At 48.3% G+C, this 19,618-nt stretch overlaps 7 protein-coding genes across 11 annotated transcripts; 3 read left to right on the forward strand and 4 right to left on the reverse strand.

Moving 5' to 3' along the window:
• Positions 1-187: 187 nt before the first annotated feature.
• ONS95_011328 (uncharacterized protein) lies at positions 188-2,637 on the reverse strand (the record flags this gene model as incomplete). The annotated part of the gene is made up of 2 exons (XM_058504934.1): positions 188-1,980; positions 2,076-2,637. 2 exons carry the CDS (start codon positions 2,635-2,637, stop codon positions 188-190), a joined length of 2,355 nt encoding a protein of 784 aa, XP_058359490.1.
• A 77-nt stretch (positions 2,638-2,714) lies between these two features.
• On the reverse strand, positions 2,715-5,619 carry ONS95_011329 (uncharacterized protein; the record flags this gene model as incomplete). The annotated part of the gene is made up of 3 exons (XM_058504935.1): positions 2,715-2,977; positions 3,094-3,250; positions 3,370-5,619. The coding sequence occupies 3 exons, from the start codon at positions 5,617-5,619 to the stop codon at positions 2,715-2,717; spliced, it is 2,670 nt and encodes an 889-aa protein (XP_058359491.1).
• Positions 5,620-6,569: 950 nt separating this feature from the next.
• Positions 6,570-10,399, reverse strand: ONS95_011330 (uncharacterized protein). 3 transcript variants are annotated; one of them, XM_058504938.1, is made up of 7 exons: positions 9,868-10,399; positions 9,536-9,701; positions 9,353-9,483; positions 9,104-9,307; positions 8,703-9,057; positions 7,792-8,656; positions 6,570-7,730 (listed from the first exon to the last, which is right to left on the reverse strand). In XM_058504938.1, the coding sequence occupies exons 1-7, from the start codon at positions 10,194-10,196 to the stop codon at positions 7,591-7,593; spliced, it is 2,190 nt and encodes a 729-aa protein (XP_058359494.1). In that variant the 5' UTR covers positions 10,197-10,399; the 3' UTR covers positions 6,570-7,590. The 3 variants fall into 3 exon arrangements, with proteins under 3 accessions (XP_058359494.1, XP_058359493.1, XP_058359492.1); XM_058504937.1 differs by having other exon boundaries at positions 7,155-8,656; XM_058504936.1 differs by having other exon boundaries at positions 7,155-7,730; positions 9,536-10,399.
• Positions 10,400-10,545: 146 nt separating this feature from the next.
• On the reverse strand, positions 10,546-13,940 carry ONS95_011332 (uncharacterized protein). 2 transcript variants are annotated; one of them, XM_058504940.1, is made up of 4 exons: positions 12,584-13,940; positions 12,463-12,532; positions 11,926-12,412; positions 10,546-11,877 (listed from the first exon to the last, which is right to left on the reverse strand). In XM_058504940.1, the coding sequence occupies exons 1-4, from the start codon at positions 13,554-13,556 to the stop codon at positions 11,260-11,262; spliced, it is 2,148 nt and encodes a 715-aa protein (XP_058359495.1). In that variant the 5' UTR covers positions 13,557-13,940; the 3' UTR covers positions 10,546-11,259. The 2 variants fall into 2 exon arrangements, with proteins under 2 accessions (XP_058359495.1, XP_058359496.1); XM_058504941.1 differs by having other exon boundaries at positions 11,067-12,412; positions 12,584-13,806.
• Positions 10,584-10,948, forward strand: ONS95_011331 (uncharacterized protein; the record flags this gene model as incomplete). The annotated part of the gene is made up of 3 exons (XM_058504939.1): positions 10,584-10,591; positions 10,647-10,774; positions 10,833-10,948. The coding sequence occupies 3 exons, from the start codon at positions 10,584-10,586 to the stop codon at positions 10,946-10,948; spliced, it is 252 nt and encodes an 83-aa protein (XP_058359497.1).
• Positions 13,807-16,177, forward strand: NOP12 (Nucleolar protein 12). Of its 2 annotated transcripts, none has more exons than XM_058504943.1 (2): positions 13,807-15,332; positions 15,381-16,177. In XM_058504943.1, exons 1-2 carry the CDS (start codon positions 14,487-14,489, stop codon positions 15,882-15,884), a joined length of 1,350 nt encoding a protein of 449 aa, XP_058359499.1. In that variant the 5' UTR covers positions 13,807-14,486; the 3' UTR covers positions 15,885-16,177. The 2 variants fall into 2 exon arrangements, with proteins under 2 accessions (XP_058359499.1, XP_058359498.1); XM_058504942.1 differs by having other exon boundaries at positions 13,807-14,133; positions 14,193-16,177.
• A 2,287-nt stretch (positions 16,178-18,464) lies between these two features.
• ONS95_011334 (uncharacterized protein) lies at positions 18,465-19,310 on the forward strand. The gene is made up of 3 exons (XM_058504944.1): positions 18,465-18,728; positions 18,810-19,002; positions 19,068-19,310. The coding sequence occupies exons 1-3, from the start codon at positions 18,610-18,612 to the stop codon at positions 19,263-19,265; spliced, it is 510 nt and encodes a 169-aa protein (XP_058359500.1). The 5' UTR covers positions 18,465-18,609; the 3' UTR covers positions 19,266-19,310.
• The last annotated feature ends 308 nt before the right edge of the window (positions 19,311-19,618 follow it).

A 19,618-nucleotide genomic window follows, 5' to 3' on the forward strand; every position in this document is an offset into this window, starting at 1 on the left:
AGGCGTTCGATCATCTGAATTGCTGTACTAGTGGCTATGCGTCCTAGAATCATCTTGGTAGGTAGAACGTAGAGAAAGCAGAAAACAAAACTTGCTCGAAAAAGGCTCACTTGTCGGCAAGAATCCTCAAATTGTACTGGGAGTCTGGAGCAGACTTTTGACATTCTCATCGGAGTAAACAAAGCCCTCACACATCAAAATCGAAAAGTTGTCCTGGCCGCCTGAACCTGTCACTCCAATACTGCTGAGTTTGGTATCTGGGAACATCCTCCAGAGGTTTCAAGACATATCGCTCCTCCAAATAACGCCTTGCGTGATCCTTCGGCCCCAGAAGTCGCGACACACCATCCACATATTTTCTTGCGTCTTCTGTGGTGGAAGCTTCGAGTATAAGATCCACGATCTCCAGCTGCCCGTGATCTATCGCTGCACTGAAAGCAGACTGCAGCGTCCAATGCCGTGGTATGAACGCTTGGCCGTCTTTCTCGCCCAGCGACCGCCGATATGCCCTGATCAATGCGCCAGCATATTCCGCATCACCCATCTTGGCGGCGCTCTCGATGTGTTCTACCCACTTGATGTCCTTTTCTGGCGGACAACTTTTGAAACTTTGCACAAAGACGGTTGCTAGCTTAGACCTTCCAGCTTGTTCTAGCCGGTTCAAAATTCTCGACAAGTCCGTAAAAGTGCCACCCTTTGCACTCAGTAGACGTACACACTCGATTGCGTCATCCTCGTTTACTTCTTCACGAATGAAAGTTCTCATATGTTGTAGAGAGATGTTGAAGTCGAGGTCAGTACCGCGCGCAATTAGCTTGCGAATGAAAGGCAAGTTGGCCATCGTAGCTGCAACGTCAAGCGCGCCACTGAGACAAGCATTGTAGCCACTTTTCTCGCTATGCTTGTCGAGCTGTTCCAGTATGAGTCTGGCAATAGAGTCATGTCCTGAGCTTAGCGCAGCAGCCAAGGCTGACTCAGAATAACTGCCTATCTTTGTGAGGTCGACATTGTGCCTGAACAGAAGGCGAAGAATGTCTTCTGAGCCACCTCTCGCTGCTATAATCGCGAGCGTTTGTCCTGATTTACTTACTGCATGGACATTGGCGCCTTTTGCGACGAGGAACTCGAAAGTCGCATATCGTCCTTCTTCCGCCGCAACCATAAGAGGTGTTTTCTCCTGGTAGACTCGAGTCTCTTCCAATTCAAACCCTTGCGTCAAGAGGTAAGCTACAGTCTCGACGCTGCTGCTCTTGGCGGCTTTGTGCAGTAGAGTTGAGTCATAAAACGTTGGTGTCTCCTCATCTGGGAATTCAGGGTCGGGGTCAACTGTGCTTCCACTGCCCGGGACTCGAAGTATGGCTCCATTGTCGAGAAGCAATTTCAGCACTTCTAACTGACCATGTTCTGCAGCAATTTCTAGCAGTTGATCTAGCGTTCCTTCCAATCCCTCCCGCTTAGGATAACCATAATCATCGGTGCTCTTGAATATGCGGCTCTGGCGGTAGTACCTCTGATATATGGCATCTTCCTCATCCTCATCGTCGTCCTGGTCATTTACGGTTTGAATATCAAATTTCTCCGCCTCCCGTTTCCTGGAATCATCCAAAAGCCACTCCACAATCGGCACATGCCCATACTGACAAGCTGTGCTGATAGGGTTGGTGACGACACCATTTTTTCTCAGGACTCTCAATACCCCAATGTGACCATTTTTCGCAGCCATCTCTGACGGAGTGAAATTGATGTTCAGGCTGAAACGAGTTTTCCGCCCTTCATCATTGGGGAGCTCCAAATATGCTTCTGGGTCAAAGCCGTAGGCAAGTAAAATCGCCACAGCGGTCTCATGGCCATTTTCTGCAGCGCAATGAAGTGCGGACCTCCGTTTGCGATTGTTGCGAATCGAAGCACCATGTTGAAGTAAGAGAGCCAGTATTCCAATGTGACCAATTTTCGCAGCTCCTTCCAGAGCGCTAAGTCCTCCTAAGATAACCCAGGAGTTAGCAAGTGCCGTATCTGGTACGTGTTCGGGAGATAATCAGGTAATGAAGAAAATCATGGGACCCTCTAATACCTACCTGAAAGACTCACAGGTCCGTTAGGATCAGCGCCAGCTGCTAGTAGACGAGTAACAATAGCCAAGTCGCCACGCTCTACAGCTGCTTGGAGAGCTGTCCGACCATTGTTAGCACAGGGAAGTTCGTTGACATTGATATCGGCAGCGATGAGCTTCTCGAGGAGGTCAATGTCACCAAGAGATACGGCGATTTGCATGACTGTGCGACCATTATCAGAAGCAACTTTCTCGTAATGTCCTGCTCCTTCTGCCACCAATGCACTGATCTCGAGACTTGCATCTTTCCTTCCACTCAGGGCTAGTCGCTGTAAGCGGCTTGCTGGCAGGATAAATGCACCTTCGCCAACAACATCCGATTCGAATTTCAGGATCGTAGGATTAGGAGCTCCCAGGTCTTCCTTAGAAGACGAAGCGACAACTGATTTCTGGGGTTGGTTGTCTTTAGCATCACCAATCGTTGGTTGGCCATGTTTGAATGGCATCTCCATGAGTGCACCAAAGCTTTGCAATGCTTTGGCGACTGTGCGACAAGCAACACAACGAGTTCTGTCATCCTGGTACATATGGTTGCGGACGCATAGCCCACAGAACACATGATTGCATGGCTTCAAAATGGTGTCTACCAGATTTTCTTCACAGACTACACATCCCACCACTTTCGTGTTCTTCGATAGAGTGGCCTGCAGCTGGATTCCCATTTTTCGTCTCGCTGTCCAACTGTATGAAGTTTGTCAAGCACTCCTCCGCCTTGTATCGACGCATCACCGAGGAGCTCAAAAAATGGCAACTTCGCTTTGATATAATCCTTGAAGCTGATTGGCGGTGGCGGCGGTGTAAAGCCCGTGACGGCCTCAAAGATCACAGAGTTGACGATCTGTACGTTGACCAGCCTCGCCCTTGACCCTAACGTAACGGAGATATTAGCAATTACTACAACTGAAGTTGTGACAACAGGTTACAACATATGTCCAGAGAATCCCAAATTTTTGGGAGAGCGGAGAATGAGCCTCAATACTTACAGTTCCACTCCAGAGGTTCTTTATCAGGTATAATTGCCTGCTTGATTTCTCCACCCGTTGCAAGGCCCATATCCCACTGAAGTTCTTTCTTTGGTTTTGTGACAATTTGCGGTTCACGCTCAGCCGCGGCGCCCGTGAAGAACTCGAGGGTGTATCCCTTCTCACCGTCAGCACAATTTAGCACGAATTTGACATATCCTGAAATAGTTCAAGGACATTTAATCTTGTAGATGACGCTCCAATCTATACTAGAGATATCAGGGGAGAAACGCTGACCTGGCAATAAAGTACCGCATTATCAGTCATAACCTTGTGAATGGGGGTATATTTGCTTGGCCGTTGTATCTCTTCGTTGCCCAAGGTGAAGAGCACAACCTCGTTGACAAATAACAGCTTTGCAAGCCTTCTTGCCAGGTCGTTGATACCTATGAAAGGCGAGTATTCTCGGGGTAGCTCCACCGGGCCGCAGCGGGTACGCCGGAGTCCGACATATTTCCCTGGAGAGTAGCGTGTGACCTTGTACTCTTTCGGTGAGCGTACAATTATAATAACCTTGTATGGCCGAATTGGGATAATCGATATAGGTTTGCTGAGGTTTCCCATCCCAGGAAAGTGGACAGCCATCTCATGGACGAACAGTGGACGGCCTTCTTCACTGTGATGGAACATGCATCCATCTTCGATAAAGTACTTGCTGACATCCCCATAGCCGAATTCTTTGGCTCGCAAACTAACTGCATCACCGGACATGTACAGACGATCGTCTACCTTCAGGCCAAGTTCTCGGGTCGTCAGTCGCTGGTTATCGTGTCCTCGAAATGTTCCTCTGACACGAAAGCGTGGTGCAATTAGAATTTGAAGACCGCCAAAAGCTTCTTGACCAGTAACCTGGCCTTCAGCTGTATAGTCTGAGCCAAGAGGCACCGACACAAACTGCTTAACAATCCCTGCGCGAACCAGGAAACCATCAATCCTGTTCTGTAGCGGCGCCAGGACATAGTCTTGGGCATCGTCTTCTTTAGACCGCTTCTGAGTGACACCAGAGATTGTATTGACCGAACCAGCATAGATTCTAACTGCGAAATCCGCATGTACCTTCATGTGTCGAAATAACGGGGGTTCTCCAGAGAATGTTAATGCCAAGGCCTCTCTCTGCCATAGGGGAATAAGCAGTCCACCTTTCCTGCGAAATAAGAGATGGTCCAGGCTCAGTTCCTCACTGTTGATTAATGGGAACGGCGAGAGTAGGACTGGTGGGTTGTACAGTATTCCGTCTTCGGGCACACGCAGAGTCCTGGAGAAACCGACCTCTATCTTTTTCGACGAAATTCCAAAGTGGTCGACTATGATAATCTTTCCCTCTTCAGACATCTTGGAAATAGTCATGGGTGGAGCGCTGTGCCCCGTCTCACCGACTCTAATAAAGTCATCGAAGTAAAGTTCAAGGGGCGTGTCTATGTTGATCCGCAGACCCCCTGCCATTGAGAATGTCGATAAACCTTTCGTGACATGTACAGACACCTCGTCCTCATATGATGCGACCGGTGTGAGAAGCTTGTTACCCATTTTGAAACCACAGATCTTGCGGTAGCCCTTCTGTTGCAGGAGATTTAAAGCATCGTCCCAGAAATCGCTCAAGCTCAAGGCTATTGACTGTGTCTGACTTTGTGAGGACTTATCAAGCCCGAAAGGCAAGTCAGTGACGAGCAGTTGAGCTTTGAAAGGTGCAACTAATGGACGTCGTATTGGTGCAAGCTCTATGTCGTCCATGATTTTTGGAACGACGTGGACCCTGTCCTCTGCTTCCTCACAGGCAAAGGTATCAAGCCAGTCATCAAACGAGCCAAATGAGGTGATTGCATCTGCATCGGGCGTAGGATCAACATATTGACTACTGGCAGTAGACACAGTTTGATCCACGAGTTTTAGGCTGCTGACTGAGGACGCAGAGCTCGGTCCCGATTTTCTGAGTGCAGCAAACCCATTATCAACATAATGCTGCAACGGATCCACCCAATTTGCAGGCCCAATGGACGTTTTCTTCACCTGCCTGATGTCAACCGCCAATTGATCAGGCTTTGCGTGGACCTCTTTCGCGGAGCTATGCTGGCGCACTGCAAGAGCGACATTGACGGCAAGCGTAAACTTATCTAGCCGCTGCTGGGACTCCATAATCGCTGCCATCTTGGATTTGAAGGTCATCTGTGCATAAGCCTTGACGACGATGTTCTTCAAGAACAGCGCCTTGACAGCTTCGAGCTCCGCTTGCACGTCCCTGATAGATAAATTAGTCTTACAGCCCTCCACACATTGACGAAGTGGATCCTCGTCTCCTCTGGGCTCCTCAGTGAGAGATTTCTGTAGCTGCTTCAAGACCGAAGCGAGTCTGTTTAGATCTGTTGACAGGTCTTTCAACAACTTCGGCCGCTTTTTTACGTCGTTGTAAAGACTTTCACAAACCCTGACGACCTGAACTGTGAGTGTCAAGAGACCTGCAACAGATGCCGCGATACTTAGTGGATCCATGTTGACGTGTTATACTGTTTATAGTACGCCAGCGACATATAAAGATTTGAAAGGGAATGTTGCAATGTGGCTATTCCATAGGAGCGGCGCCCAACAGTATTTGTAAATGCCCTTGGTGCATCCTGCTTGATGTTCACAGTTCAGATAGGTCTTCAAAAATTGAGAGCCGACCCCAGTTTGCATTTCGAACGTGTTGAAATCCAGCAGTTCAAACCGAAGGAGTCCTCTCTTCTAACCAGAGCTTTGGATCGACAATCCATGATTACTCGACAAGACGGACATGGACAGGGCTGACACTTTCTGCTCCATCGTGGCTTATGCTTGCAAGTTGTCGGATTTTGGCACCACTCCACTCCACTCCAGTGGTTCCAGAGGGCCAGATCACGTCCTTCACAAGCCAGCGGCTTGTTCCGTCATGTATCGTGTTGCTGGACTACATCTCAGCCAGGGCACTGCTGCAAAATGGTGTTCTAGCCGCAAAACATGCGGGTAACAGTGACAGTGTAATCTTGCATTTCTGGTTGACCCTACGGGTTTTTTTTTACAGACACTGTCTGTAAATAGGCATTTTGGACGGATTTTCTGTCTGTATTTTAGTCAATTGTCTGTATTTTTCTCAGCTGGATTCTCTGATTCTGATTGATTTTTGAAGATTTAGAGTGAAAATACAGACATTACCTGTAATTTAAGGAAAATACAGCTATTGTCTGTATTTTAAGAGTTTTCTGACTAATAAAGTTAAACATCCCCTCTCTTATTTCCCTCCCCCTTTCCTTCCCTTCCCTTTTCCTACTCTCTCTCTCCTAAGGTCTCCCTCTAAAGGTATATCTCCCTCCCTCCTCCCTTCTCCCTCCTAAGGTAGGTCTTCCTCCCAAGGTCTCCCTCTCTCCCTCCCTCCAAAGGTAGGTCTCCCTCCCTCCCTCCCTCCAAAGGTAGGTCTCCCTCCCTCCCTCCCTCCTAAGGTAGGTCTCGCTCCTCCCCCCTAAGGTAGGTCTCCTTCCTAAGGTCTCCCTCCCTTCCTCCTAAGGTAGGTCTCCCTTCCGAGTGTTCCGGAGGTAAGTAGTAAAAGGTCTGTGTTTAACTTTATATTAAAACATGAAAAGTCTGTGATACACACTAAATTGTCTGTGCTTTTTCATGCGTCTATTACAGACATTGTCTGCACTTTTTGGACACACTTGTAGCAGACATTGTCTGAATTTTGTCTGTATTTTACTACTACTAGGAACATAGATAAAATGCAGACACTTTACAGACGTTGTCTGCATGAAAACCCCCGTAGGGTGAGGACTGGGCGATGGGGACCTTCCTCTCTGTGGCTAATGGGGGCAAAGCCACAATGTCGCTTGACCTTCCCTTCTTTCCTTGACTTTGTCAACAAGGGACTTTGAACCACATTATCATCCCGATATAAGGCCCCCAAGAACGCGGTCGGTAGGGAATAGGAGGTAAATGAAATCATGCAGAGATCAGGTATTCGGAAAGTTCGATCATAGCCAATCAAAGTGGCACTTGCCACGGACAAATTCAACCCTTAAAAAGTTCGCAAACCACGTTGGATTGTCAATTCATTCTTTCCGGCACTACCACAACTAAGGCAGCCAGCCAGATAGAGTCACGTTGTCCGCTTTCAGCAGCTACCTGTCTGCCATGTTTGCCTCCTATCCATAATGCAGGGCTACATCCACGCAGCCGTCTTTCGGTACACAAATACAATGCCAATGCCGATGCCATCCCTGTTCCCCCTAAGTCTTGATATCAGACCATGCTGCACCTCCTCGCTATCAAGACGAGCAGTTATCAATCCCACTCCTGAACGCCGCCAATGAATGCACCATGCCCAAAACATACATGGGCGCAACGACACGCTGCGGTGGACGCGAAGTAGCGTCAGACGAAAAGAAGAAATGCTAAAGTACAATAAAGTGAGATGTTTCCTTTTATCTTATGAAAATTCGGCACGGCTTTATTTCAAGCGGCCACAGCAGTATCACCATTGATCGGTTTCTGCTCTTCTACTTCCACGGTCGGATCGGCCGCTTTCAGGCGGTCTGGGAGACCTGGTCGCCATTTGGTGAATAGTTTCACTACCATTGGTCGGGCATCCTCATCTACTGTTGATTAGTCTTTAGGGTAGGGAGGTCAGGAGCTTGGATGGCCAAATCTGCTTACAAGTATCCCAAATATCCTCCACGGCATTCAAAACCAGCTCCCTAACCGGCGGTCTATAAGCAACCAAGAAAAGCAGACTCTGCAACGCCATATTGACCGTCGCAGGATCTCTACAAAGACCTTTAACGCGATCCAACACATCCATGTTTAAGCCAGGGATCTCGCCTAGGAATTTGATGACCAAACCTCTGTCTTGACCATCCAAATATGGCACCATGCCATCCAAGACTTTGAGAACCCATTCCTCGTAATGGAGAGGTGCGGTTGGGCAAGACGTTAGCTGGATCTTGTCGTTGTACCACTCTTCGCAAAGCCAAGTAAGTGCGGTATCGAGGCGCTTCCGGAAATCTTCTAAAATATACGCGCAAAGATATTCTCGGATTCTTGTGGCGAGAGATCCCGAGATTGAACCATCTTGCTCTGATTTGATTTCTTTTGCCTCTTCTAACATTCCTGGCGTACGAGTGGCTATCCGGCTGAGAATAGTGACCCATGCATCGCGATCATATGCACTCGCTGCAAGTCTGTTGATACCGGCCTTAGACTTCTTGCCTCTCTCGTCTAAGGACTTCATTATATCAAACATCTTTACGATTGTCACTTGGCCGACTTGGCTAGCTTGCTCAAGAGTCAAGGGTGGAGGTGCAGGGAGCATAAAATGTCCAAGAGCTACACTGGGAGCTGTGACTGTTGTCTCCTCTGGAGGCGCAATGTCGAGCTTGTTTAATATCTGTTCCGTATCTTCTGCAGCGTAGAAATCCGGCTCATAATCATCGTCTTCCTCATCAACGCCTAATGGAGCAGTGGCTGGATCGAGAATGACTGGCGCGGCAGCCTCCAAGATCTTGTATCTATGGCGTACACCCTAAATAATTCAGAACTCGGACTGCACTGTACAATGTCAGGCTTACCTCAACTGCTTGATTGAGAGTGTCTGCATCGATCTTCTGCATGATAGTAACTCCAATCTTCAGAACCAAGTCTTCAGACAACTGTGATACGTCAAAAGTCTTCAATGCATCATCCGTAGTAACTGTGAACAGTTCTGCAATTGTATGTGGTCCTGGTGTAAGCGGTGGCACATTGAGTCTTGGAGCCAGTCTCGATACAGGAGCCCCCAACTTCTGTCGCTTTGCAGCATCGAAGCCATCTGTAGGTTCTGGAGGCCCGCGTTTCCGTGCGGATTCATCAAATATATCTGATTTTGATCTCATCATCCGCTCGATGTATTGATGCATCTTTCCAGCTAATGGATGCTGCTGGTCGCTGTACACTGTCAGCACTTCCTTGGCAATATGATTTTGACGCATACCGTTTGAGGACATGGAGAAGCAACGATCGAGTGGTCTTCTCCATAGACTTGACCATGACACGAAGTTTAGGGGTCATAGGGGAGTTTGCTTGCTTTAGCGGGTTGAAATTCAAGATGACACTCAAGATTTTACTGGAAATATGGGGGCGGGCACGTATTAGAGTAGAGAGGGAGTTCAACGTTGCATCAACAAGTACCGCATCGCTGCTCATGTCAGTCAGTGATAGCGGGAATTTAAAGATTACTTACCTGCTATTCTCATGGAATACTGCAAGCATTCTGTCCAACAGACCGGACGCTTCCGCTTCGAGGTTCTTTGGTGGTATCAGGGGATGATTTTGAGGTACCATGGAAAGAGAGACTTCCAGGGGATCGCCACGCTGTGGAAAGTAAGCGTATGCACTCCAGGAACACTTTTCAAACCATTCATACTCTTGGATCGGCATCTGGGCCTTTTGTTTGAACCAATACTACTCTTTGGGCAAATTTAATGCAGCATATCCGTACACCAGGAGCAGCGCTGTCCCACATCCGCAGTATTCTCGACTTAATGGCGAGCATTCGTTCCCAGGTTGCTGAGTCGTAAGAGTTGTTGATGCTGTTAATGCACAAACGTTAGATCCAATTCCTTCCCAAAAATCATTGGCCTGGCCAAACTTCTTATCCAGACGGGCGGTATATTCAAGCAGCAAGTCATATAGAAGGCGCAGGCGCGATAAAAACTTCTAAGATGCATGCATATGGTGGGGAGGGATGCTACGTACATCCATCTGAACACCAAAGGATATATGCTAGCAGCAGTCTGCACCACACTTTTCACCACAGCCGAATCCTCCTGCTGGTTCTCAATCATACTCTTCAACGTCTCCAACACAATCAGACTCATCGCTTCCTTTTGCTGCGGCGCGACTGATGGACTCGCAAATGTTTCTGCCAGGAATTCGGAAACCCATCGTCGTAGCTCGACCCTCGAGCCAGGAGCGCCTATTGGGAGAATTCCCTGCACGACTTGTGGATAGTGTATGGCATCATTCAAGACCAATTTGCGCGCATTCTCGAGTTGTTTTATCTGATCGTGGACGGGGGACTCCATGATATCCTGGAGATGCTTGAGTAGCTGGCACGAAGCTCTGCGAGGGGTTCCTGGATCTGCATGTGCGATATGAATGAAGCTATTATCTCAATTGTAGTCGCACAGAAAACGATCCGGTGGTCGAGATAGGCATGGGGGTTTCCTACATGGAATTTTGTGGTCGACGTTCTGTTGAAGAAAGAGAGATAAGAGCTCTTTGAGTTGACCTCAGCGATGAGACGCGCCTATACCACTGAAGCTGTCGGGAAAATAAGGTTGCGCTAGCATTAACGCCTAAGGCATCCATACAGCTTGGAACCAACTCCTCGAAAGCCAGAGCGCCAGCCTGAAAATGGTTCGAGATTAGAGGAGACAAGGGAATTGCTTCAGCTTCACCCAGAGTTCAAGATGGCAGTGTAGGTCACGTTGTGAACAATTATTGTCTGGTTATATTCACTAACGCACCTGTAGATTACCGCGATCGTCATACTACGACAAGCACTATAAACAATCTGCCGCCCTGATCCGAGCCAGAAGACCTTATCTCATCAAGAATGCGCTGACCGGTCTGGCCTTGTTTGGCTTCTGCGGCTTCGTCTGTTAGTAGTTGAATTGGACGTGTGCTACTTGAATTCAGGACTGATTGGTGTTTGGCAGATTCATTTACGATCCGAGCGGTTTCTCAAGATGATTTTGAGGATGTGAAAGTTCCAGATGCTCCTGTACCATCAACCAAACCAGGAGCCAGTACGATAGCGGCTGCTGGGAAGTAAGGACTGGTGCAGGCGACTTGTGGGGTGGGTAACTTAGAGGATCTGGAAGGATTTGGCGCAGTGTATAATACGATCTGCATGGGTGGCGTTCGGTCCCAAGGGAGCTTGATATCAGAGTGAACCATCGATTGTAGTTCTACATTACAAGTACATACGCCAGGGAATATAACGTCTGCGCCTATGAACCCATCATCCCGTCCGTCTATACAAGACAAGACCAAACCTGCATCATCCAAAACTCCCCCTGGTGTAAATGCCCGAACTCATAACGCCTCCACCGTATGTGCGCCGTCATAATCGTATAAACTGGGTTAAAAGCGACTCGTCATTGCAGCTGCTTGCTCACGTCTTACTTCATGTGGAAGATCTCGAGGAACATCAGATGGCTCAACCGGAGACTGTTGATTTACATTACTCTTGGGAGCGTCCAGCGGTTGAGATAGGGGTTGGGGTTGAGGTTGGCCATGTTGTTGGTTTGGCAATGCTGGTGGATGCCGGTTGTGTTGAGGGGATAATGATGTTTGCCGGCTACCTAACGGAGATGGGGCTATGGTATGAGTGTGGTTGGAGTTTCCGAACGGATTGTGTGGAGAGATGCGGCCCCCAGACAGGCCGTTCGATTGATGCAGTAAAGATGAGGAATTAGAAAACGTACCCGAGATGGGCAACCCGGAGCCATGTTGATGCGAATTTCGTCGAGGCTGAACCTGGACTTGAGAAAAGGGGCTTGCAGTTCTCGGCGTTCGCTGAGCAGAGGGTTGTCTTTGGAAGAGATGACCATGTGACGGATGCTGAGGATTTGCCCAGGGAGTTTCCTTCATAAACTGCTCCTCTGCTGGTTTGAACCGTGAAGACGAACTGACATTGCGCAAGGCAGCCAGTTCGTGAAGTGGAATGGCTGGCTGGACCTGCAGGACTTGTTTTGTTCGCTAACGAGAGTCAGCATATTTTGCAGGAAGAGGGAAGGATAAAATTACGCCCATCTTCTCAAAATCCTCTTCCAGTTCCGCTGTAGTCGCTGATGCCATGGGTGGAGCTGCAGGGAATCCAACATACTTGGCCACCCCGGACAGAATGGACACTTCGGTGTTGTATGCCGTTTGGTTTGTGATCTGTTGTGATCTCCTTGTCTGGAACTTCAGAGAATAATCTGGAACACTGCCGGCATGATTTCTTCTATCGTGCTGTATTTCGTACCATTTCTGCCCCAGCTGCTCGAGCTTCTTTTCCCGAATCTCGCGGACTTCTTGTTGGTATTGGACTAGAACTTGACTCCTCTTCGCTACTGACTGAATCTTAAGATTCTCAAGTTCGTATTCTCTCAGCTTATCTGCGATTCGTATGCGTTCGTCACGACGAGCAGTGATGCTTTTCATCATCGCTAGGTAGCCGGGATGGGTAGGGTTATCTTGTCGAAGCATCTCTTCTTCTCGATTCAATTGCGCCAACCTTTCATCGTAGAGTCTTCCATCATAATTAGCGATGCCCCAACAATAAAGGTCGGTATTCCTTACCTGTCTCGGAAAGTAGCGAATTGACGTTCTATGGTGGCCAACTGATCCAATGCAATTCGCTTTTTCTCAACTAAGACCGGTCAGTAGCATTCGAGGAGTGCTGGAATTAAGAATATCTCACGCTCTTCCTCATTTCTCATGGCAGCCTCTGCCTCGTCATCACCCTCGGCATCTGCCTCTTCATCGCCATTCCTGACTTCATGATCCCCATTGACAGCAACATCGCCATCCGCATCCTCGTGTCCCCCGACGCCATTCTCTGCAGCCCTTTTCTTCTTCCGGCCTCGCTTCTTTGGAGAAATTGGAATATCTGGGACCTCAGTACTGTTCTCCTCAGCTGCGACAGCTTCTTCGCCTCCCTCGGCGATTTCATCCTCCTGCACTGCCCCTCCCTCGTCTCCAGAAACATTACCGCTGATCGGATTCGAAAGGTCTCCATCCTCGTCCGGATCAACATCGTCTTCAATCGCATAATCGTCGCCGGGGGTCATCACAGACCCAGTGCGCTTGCGCAAAGGCTCTTCGAGGTCATCGTCAACCGCGCCCCCCGCCATTATCGAACGTTTGCGCTTTCTTGTGTCCGCGTCTGCGACTGATAGCACATTCTTGCCCTCGCCAGAAGAGTCTCCTAAAGAGGTTGCCGCTGTTGTGGTTTCTGGCTCGGGCTCCCCACGCTCTGAGCTTTTTGGAGAATCGGGATCGTTCAGGGAGATGTCATCGGAGGACAATGGGTCGTCATCGTCGTCGTCTTCCAGATCAACGGGTGCTATTTGTTTATGTAGTTTACTCGGGCTATGTTCGTAGGTCTGATTGTTGCCGTGCGAGCTCATGACGAGATCCTGTTGTCGAAATTTGTTTGGAGACTCTTCGAGCCGTTCAGTCTCTGCCTCAGAATCGTTCTCGTCATCAGAAATCATGCTGAGTTCGTCTGATCCCTCTGCATCCTCATCCTGATCGCCGTCTTTATCTTCAATCTCACTCAAGCTACTAGAGCCGTCACCGTCGATCTCAACATCACTCAACTCCGTTAGGGAGCCCTCTTCACGGGCAACCTGCAGTATAGCATCCACTGCTTGCTCCATTTCAATGCTCATCACGCATGTAATGATATTCGTACCCAGTCTTGCTTGTATCTGCCCCGGTCCTCACATAACCTCGTGTCGGGGTGTGCGATGGGGGTGAAGTCGTAGTGTTGATGTGCGCGAGGGCACAGTTGTGGGGTAAATGAAGTTTTCGAGGAGCTGCCGTCGCTTTTTTATGTTGCTTGAAGTGTGAGCCAGCTGGCGCCCGGATCTGAGGGCGTGGTTAGGTAGCAGGGAATGGTGAGGAGCGTTGTGTTGTGGGAGAGAAGCTGGGGTTCTTCAGACCTGCTGGACGCATCGCGGGTGATCAAATGGTCCACCCGGCTTGATCCAAGCCAGCACACCGCCCGCCATATCGGGATTAGCCCCTGATAAACATCTCCTTGCTGCACCAAAAATTCATTCCTCGGGTCATAGGTTAACCAATTCCTAATTTCTGAACTTCAAACATTTCAAAATGGGGAAACATAGTCGCAAAGATGGGGAGAATACTAAGAAGAAGTCCAAGACCGAGGATCACGTCAAAAAGTCTATAATTGTGGATGAAGCAGCTGTCGACCCAACCCTGGCATTACTCTTTGCATCCAGTGTAAGTATCTTCTCGAAATGATTGATCAGTAGATCAAGAAATATACTGAAAATCAATAGGCCGGTCCGGTCAAAGCACCTCCAAAATCGCGTTATGAGGAGCCTCCTCCACCAAGAAAGCAAATTGCAGAAGAGGAATCCGAAGGCGAGGAAGAGGAAGAGGGTGAGGCCGACGACGATGATTTGAGCAGTGTAGAGGAAGACCTGGACGATGTGGACCTGGAGGATCTTTCCGGATCCGAGGACGAATCCGACGGTGGAGTTGAGCTGGACAAAATTATCGAAGCGTCTGCCCCGAAACCTGAACGAAAGCGTAAAAGGAAAGGCGACGAAGAAGACCTCGAAGGGAAATACATGCAGAAGTTAGCCAAGGAGGAAGAGAGAGAAGAAGCAGAACGCAAAGCTGAAAGACGACTCAAACGCCAGCGGATGATGGCTGCGCAAGATCCAGACACGTCTGAAGAAGCCAAGGATGTCGACTCGGACTCGGATAAAGGCTCAGAGCGCGGCAGTGAGAGCGCAGAGGAGGGAAATCATGTCACAAGAGTTGTGCCGGCGGACATTCCCCTACATGAGTCTCTGGCGCCAAGTAAAGACTCTTTGGAGCTTGAGAAAGCTACCCGAACTGTCTTCCTTGCAAATGTTTGCACGTCAGCAATAACTGATAAGTCTGCCAAAAAGACTCTCCTTGCTCACATGGGATCATTTCTCTCATCACTTCCGGAGCCATTAGCTGGCAAGCCGGATCACAAAGTTGAGTCTATTCGTTTTCGATCAACTGCCTACGCTGGTACAGCACTCCCAAAGAAAGCAGCATTTGCCAAGAAAGAACTCATGTCTGCTACCACCAAAAGTACCAACGCTTATGTTGTTTATTCTACTGCATTCGCAGCTAGAGAAGCGGTCAAGAAGTTGAACGGAACCATGGTACTAGATCGACATCTTCGTGTAGATGGCGTTGCTCATCCAGCCAAAACAGATCACCGCAGGTGTGTGTTTGTTGGAAACCTAGGTTTCGTGGACGACGAGAGTATGCTCGACCAAGGCGGCGAGAACGAGCGAAAGCGCTCCAAAATTCCCTCTGACATTGAAGAAGGGCTATGGCGACAGTTTGGCAAAGCAGGAGCGGTGGAAAGTGTACGAGTGGTGAGAGATGAAAAGACCCGAGTTGGAAAGGGGTTCGCTTATGTCCAATTCGAAGTAAACACTAGCCCCGTTCCAAACTTGACCAGGCACTAATCATCGCAGGATCCAAATTCGGTAGAAGCAGCTCTTCTTTTCAATGAGAAGAAGTACCCTCCCATGTTACCCCGCGTCTTACGCGTGGTCCGTGCCAAAGCCGTTCGCAAAACCGCCAATGCATCAGCCGCTGCTCGTCCAGATCCTCGTAATGCACGAAACGGCAATAAGCCCCGTATCTACCAGCCCAAGACGACTTCCGAAATGTCATCCCTCCAAGGTCGTGCTGGAAAACTCCTAGGAAAGGCGGGAGCAGCGCAATTCAAGAAGAAGGATGCAGCGAGTGGGGCAAATGGAACGGTGATGGGGAAGAAAGGAGATGGGAAGGTGGTTGAGGGCATTGCACGAACACCAGAGAGCATTGTATTTGAGGGATACAGAGCCAGTTCCAAGAATGGAAGGCCTAAGGACCTGAAGATGGGTGGAGCGAAGAAGGGTAAAGGAAAGCCGAAGTCCAAAAGTAGTACTCGTGCAAGTTCTTGGAGGAAAGCAGGTGGCAAGAAGACGAGTTGAGAGGAGGCAGCTGAGATTTGACGATAAGTCATTGGAATGCACACGAACTTCTACATGTCCCAATACCGACTTGATCAGGTTGTGGGCCGTAGGCATGTGATTTCAAAAAGAATAATATTGTCTTTTGCCTTACTGCTAGAGTGGCAAATTCATCCCCTTTTGAACAGCTGCCACGTTTGGAGACCCACCATTTCGTTCCCGTCAATCTGCGCTTACTGTAAATAAATACACCCTTCGCAACAAGACCCTTCTTCCTGCAAATCCATCAACCTTTCAACTCATCAAGTTGGGACAGCCACACGCAAATTCAGGATGTTGAACATTGAAGCATCCTTGTCCTTCGCACTTGTTGCTGTTTCTCTCCTCACAACCGGTGCCATCGCTGCTTGATCTAACTACACAGTTTCTCACGCCACCACTGACACACAATGAATAATGCACACTCGCTGAACATGGATATAGTAGCAAACCCTTTGCACACCTGTCGCTGGTTGGAACTGGCAGCGAGCTAATGTCTGGGCTCTCAGTGTGAACATTCATAACCTCTCGGTCGTACGTGGTGTCTGCAAGAATAAGGCTGACAGCTGCAAGAAAATGCATTGCTACTACGGCTCTTCAGTCTATATGTGCAACGATAGGTCCTAACTACCTCTTTCTCCCATTTCTGTTGATTTTTCTATTGGATAGAGAAAAGACATCTCTGACCAATAATCTACTGCACAGTGACTGCGAAGTATAACCAGATTGCAACTACGTCGGTTCTTTCGTCCAAGACAACTTCAGCCTTTACACTACTGACCACCACAACCCCAATTTCCCTCGTGCTGGGGGACAGGATGTTAAGTCAGAAGGCTATACCGTAATTGTTCGAAAAGAATCTTGTCAGTGGTAGGAAGAATGAGACAGGTTTAGGGCAACGGCAAGGTCAACCGTGCTATTGAATGGCAACACGCATGTTGGCGTTGGCTTTTGTTCGTTGCACAATCAGTCAGCTCTTAGAAAGTATAGACAAAAGAAAGGGATTGAGATTCCATCTTATTAATTTCTTTTGTGACTTTGTATAAACGTTTAGATGGCCTCTGAGTTGTCGGAAGGAGTTTAAATGAAGTTTTGGGAGTATTGTTGATATTTGAACATTAAGCGAGATTTGCTGAGCAGGATGAGAAGAGCTTAGAGATGTCAGAGTTTTCTTTCCCAAGTCTTGTAAAAAGATTCGCACATCTATCTTGTGAGATTTAACGAACGGAAACCTGATGTGGCTCTGATTGAAAATGACGCTCTGCTCTTAAGACTGAATCATTCTGCACCTGTTCCGTCAAACTGCACCAGACTTTGCCAAGGAAAGCCGCCAACATTCTATGTCAACTATAGCCAACAACTAAAAGCTAACAGAAACTGAGAATTATTCTCACGGTTCTGCCCCTCACACGTCTATATACGCCGCTTTTCCTTCATGTTCAGGCGGTTCTATCGGCATAGACACCTCCCCTGAACATCTTCGCACCTGGTACAATAGCAGATCAAAATTAACTTGCATAGCTTAGTTCATACTTCGAATTGAAGCTGATTCCTTCCACATGTGCCTCGCTCATGGCGATTGTTTATCACGCCCCCGAGGTCCTCTCTAGCTGCCGATGGTCCTGTCGTCAATATCCTCCTCATTGAACCATACGACAATTTTCGGTACCCCATAGCTGCTCAAGTGTACAACACACCTTTTGATGAGTACTATCCTAAGAAAATGGATACTTGGGTCAATTTGACGAGCCTTGAGCATGAAATTGGACGTGAGAAGGGTTGAAGGGATGTGTGGTCATGCACTTTCAATACTTTACCAAAGTACGGTAGTTGTAAATCGGTTAATAAGTACTTGTAGTGGAAAAGTCATTGATTGGCTGATCGGATGTAAGTGGCAGGCTTGCTGATGCAGACGTGCTGTCTGCCTTAACGTCGCTGAACTTGTTCTTAGCTACTGCTTACCCCACAAATACAGTCTTGCCCTTGCGTTATCCAATCATTCAATGCACCTCTAAGAGAATACTTGCTGACTTTGACATAGTTGGAATGAGCTTGTTCTCAGTTGTGATTACCGTAACTATCACTTTCCTCAATCTCCGAACTTTTGTTTCAGGCATCCAAAACACATTCAAAGTGGGATTCTGACATGATATCTGTAGTTTTTACCTACCCCATTGAAATGATCACTCTATCTACGATGGTTAGATCGATACCAAGAATCCATAGAGAAGTTATGTGGGAGGATGTGAGTAACCAAGTGATTGCTATGCTGTCTGGGTCTAACTAGCTATCTGCAAAAACTGCGCTATCTCATTTGCTGGCTCTATTCCTAGATGTCCATGGTACTTAGATAACAGCTCTCCTTCGGAACTAAAGTTGCATTATAATTCGTGTGGGATTACTATGGGATGGGCGATTTGAAATAGAAGGTGCTTGTTTGTCATCAGCCGATATCGCCTCCAGATCGGCATCGCCCTCCAGATCGGGAAGTACATGCCTCCAATAGATGCCTGAAATGTATTCACTGTTTCTGAAAACAGCCGTGACTTCATGATTTGCTTCGTACCTTTTGTTTGAGGTGCTTTCTCTATTGAGGCTCCTTATCTCTCTCCAGCCCAACTCCAACTTCTTCGACAAATCATCTTCCCATTCAACTTCAAACTCATTTTCCAGCAAGACACTACACTGCAAAAGACATCAACCTACCATGAACCTCCTCACATCTCTCATCCTGCTGGCCTTCCTCGCCTTTGAGGCCCTCAGCACCACAACATCTCACCTTGGTGGTCCATTCGACGGCCTCCCCTTCCCCACAGAGCCCATGGAGTAAGCCTAATCCCAGCATCCTCAAGAGCAAATTTCTGAGAAATACACTACTCTTCACGTGCTGACATCCCCTTCCTCCAGATTCAACCTCACCATTGACGGCAACGAGTTCCAAGGCCAAGGCACAATCCAACATGTCTACGCTCAATACGCCGCTTCTCACCCAGACTTCAAGCTACCCGAGAGCCTCAGCATAGGTGCCGCACTTGCGCTCAAGGCTGAAAATGACCGAGTTCAGGGCAAGATTGAAGGTGAAGTTGAGAAGCGTGGAAAGGTAAGTGAAGCTCTCCCCAAACTCACACCTAATCGATACACATAAACTAACAAGAGACAAATCAGAGCAGCGTCTACTGCCTCCCCAACCCTCAAGTCCAGTGGGTAATGGCTCCCGAAGGCGGTGTCTGGCAAAATATCAACTTCCTACGCGGTGTCAAACCTGATCTGTGCCGTTTCGCTGCTCGATCGTGCAGAAAGCTGGCTTGTGCTAATAGTGCATCGATCTTTGTCTGCAATTGGGTGTGTCTTGTCCTTTACTAACTCTCCCTGTCGTGTTTTCTGCAATTTTGCTAACTGGTGATGTGTTTGTGCTTTATAGAACGAGAGCACACTCTGGAGAGCCTGCTCATACATGGGTAGCTACGCTGAGGATATCGTCAACCACTGCCCACAGTACCGATCTGTCGGTTATGTCGGTGGACAGGAGGATGACACCGATGGATATTCGGTCATTGTTCGTGGTGACCCATGCTAGAGATTTTACATCAATTTCTCTATCCCCGAACGGAGGTCGAGGGCTTGGTTGCGCATCGGTGCATGTACTGCCTCATCTTTGAAGTGGCTCAACAGAGTAAACGGACAGATCTGCTTAGCTTTGCTTTGCTGGGGGATGG

Source organism: Cadophora gregata (assembly GCF_030347475.1).
Source record: "Cadophora gregata isolate MNR1 chromosome Unknown scaffold_5, whole genome shotgun sequence".
Lineage (NCBI taxonomy): Eukaryota > Fungi > Ascomycota > Leotiomycetes > Helotiales > Ploettnerulaceae > Cadophora > Cadophora gregata.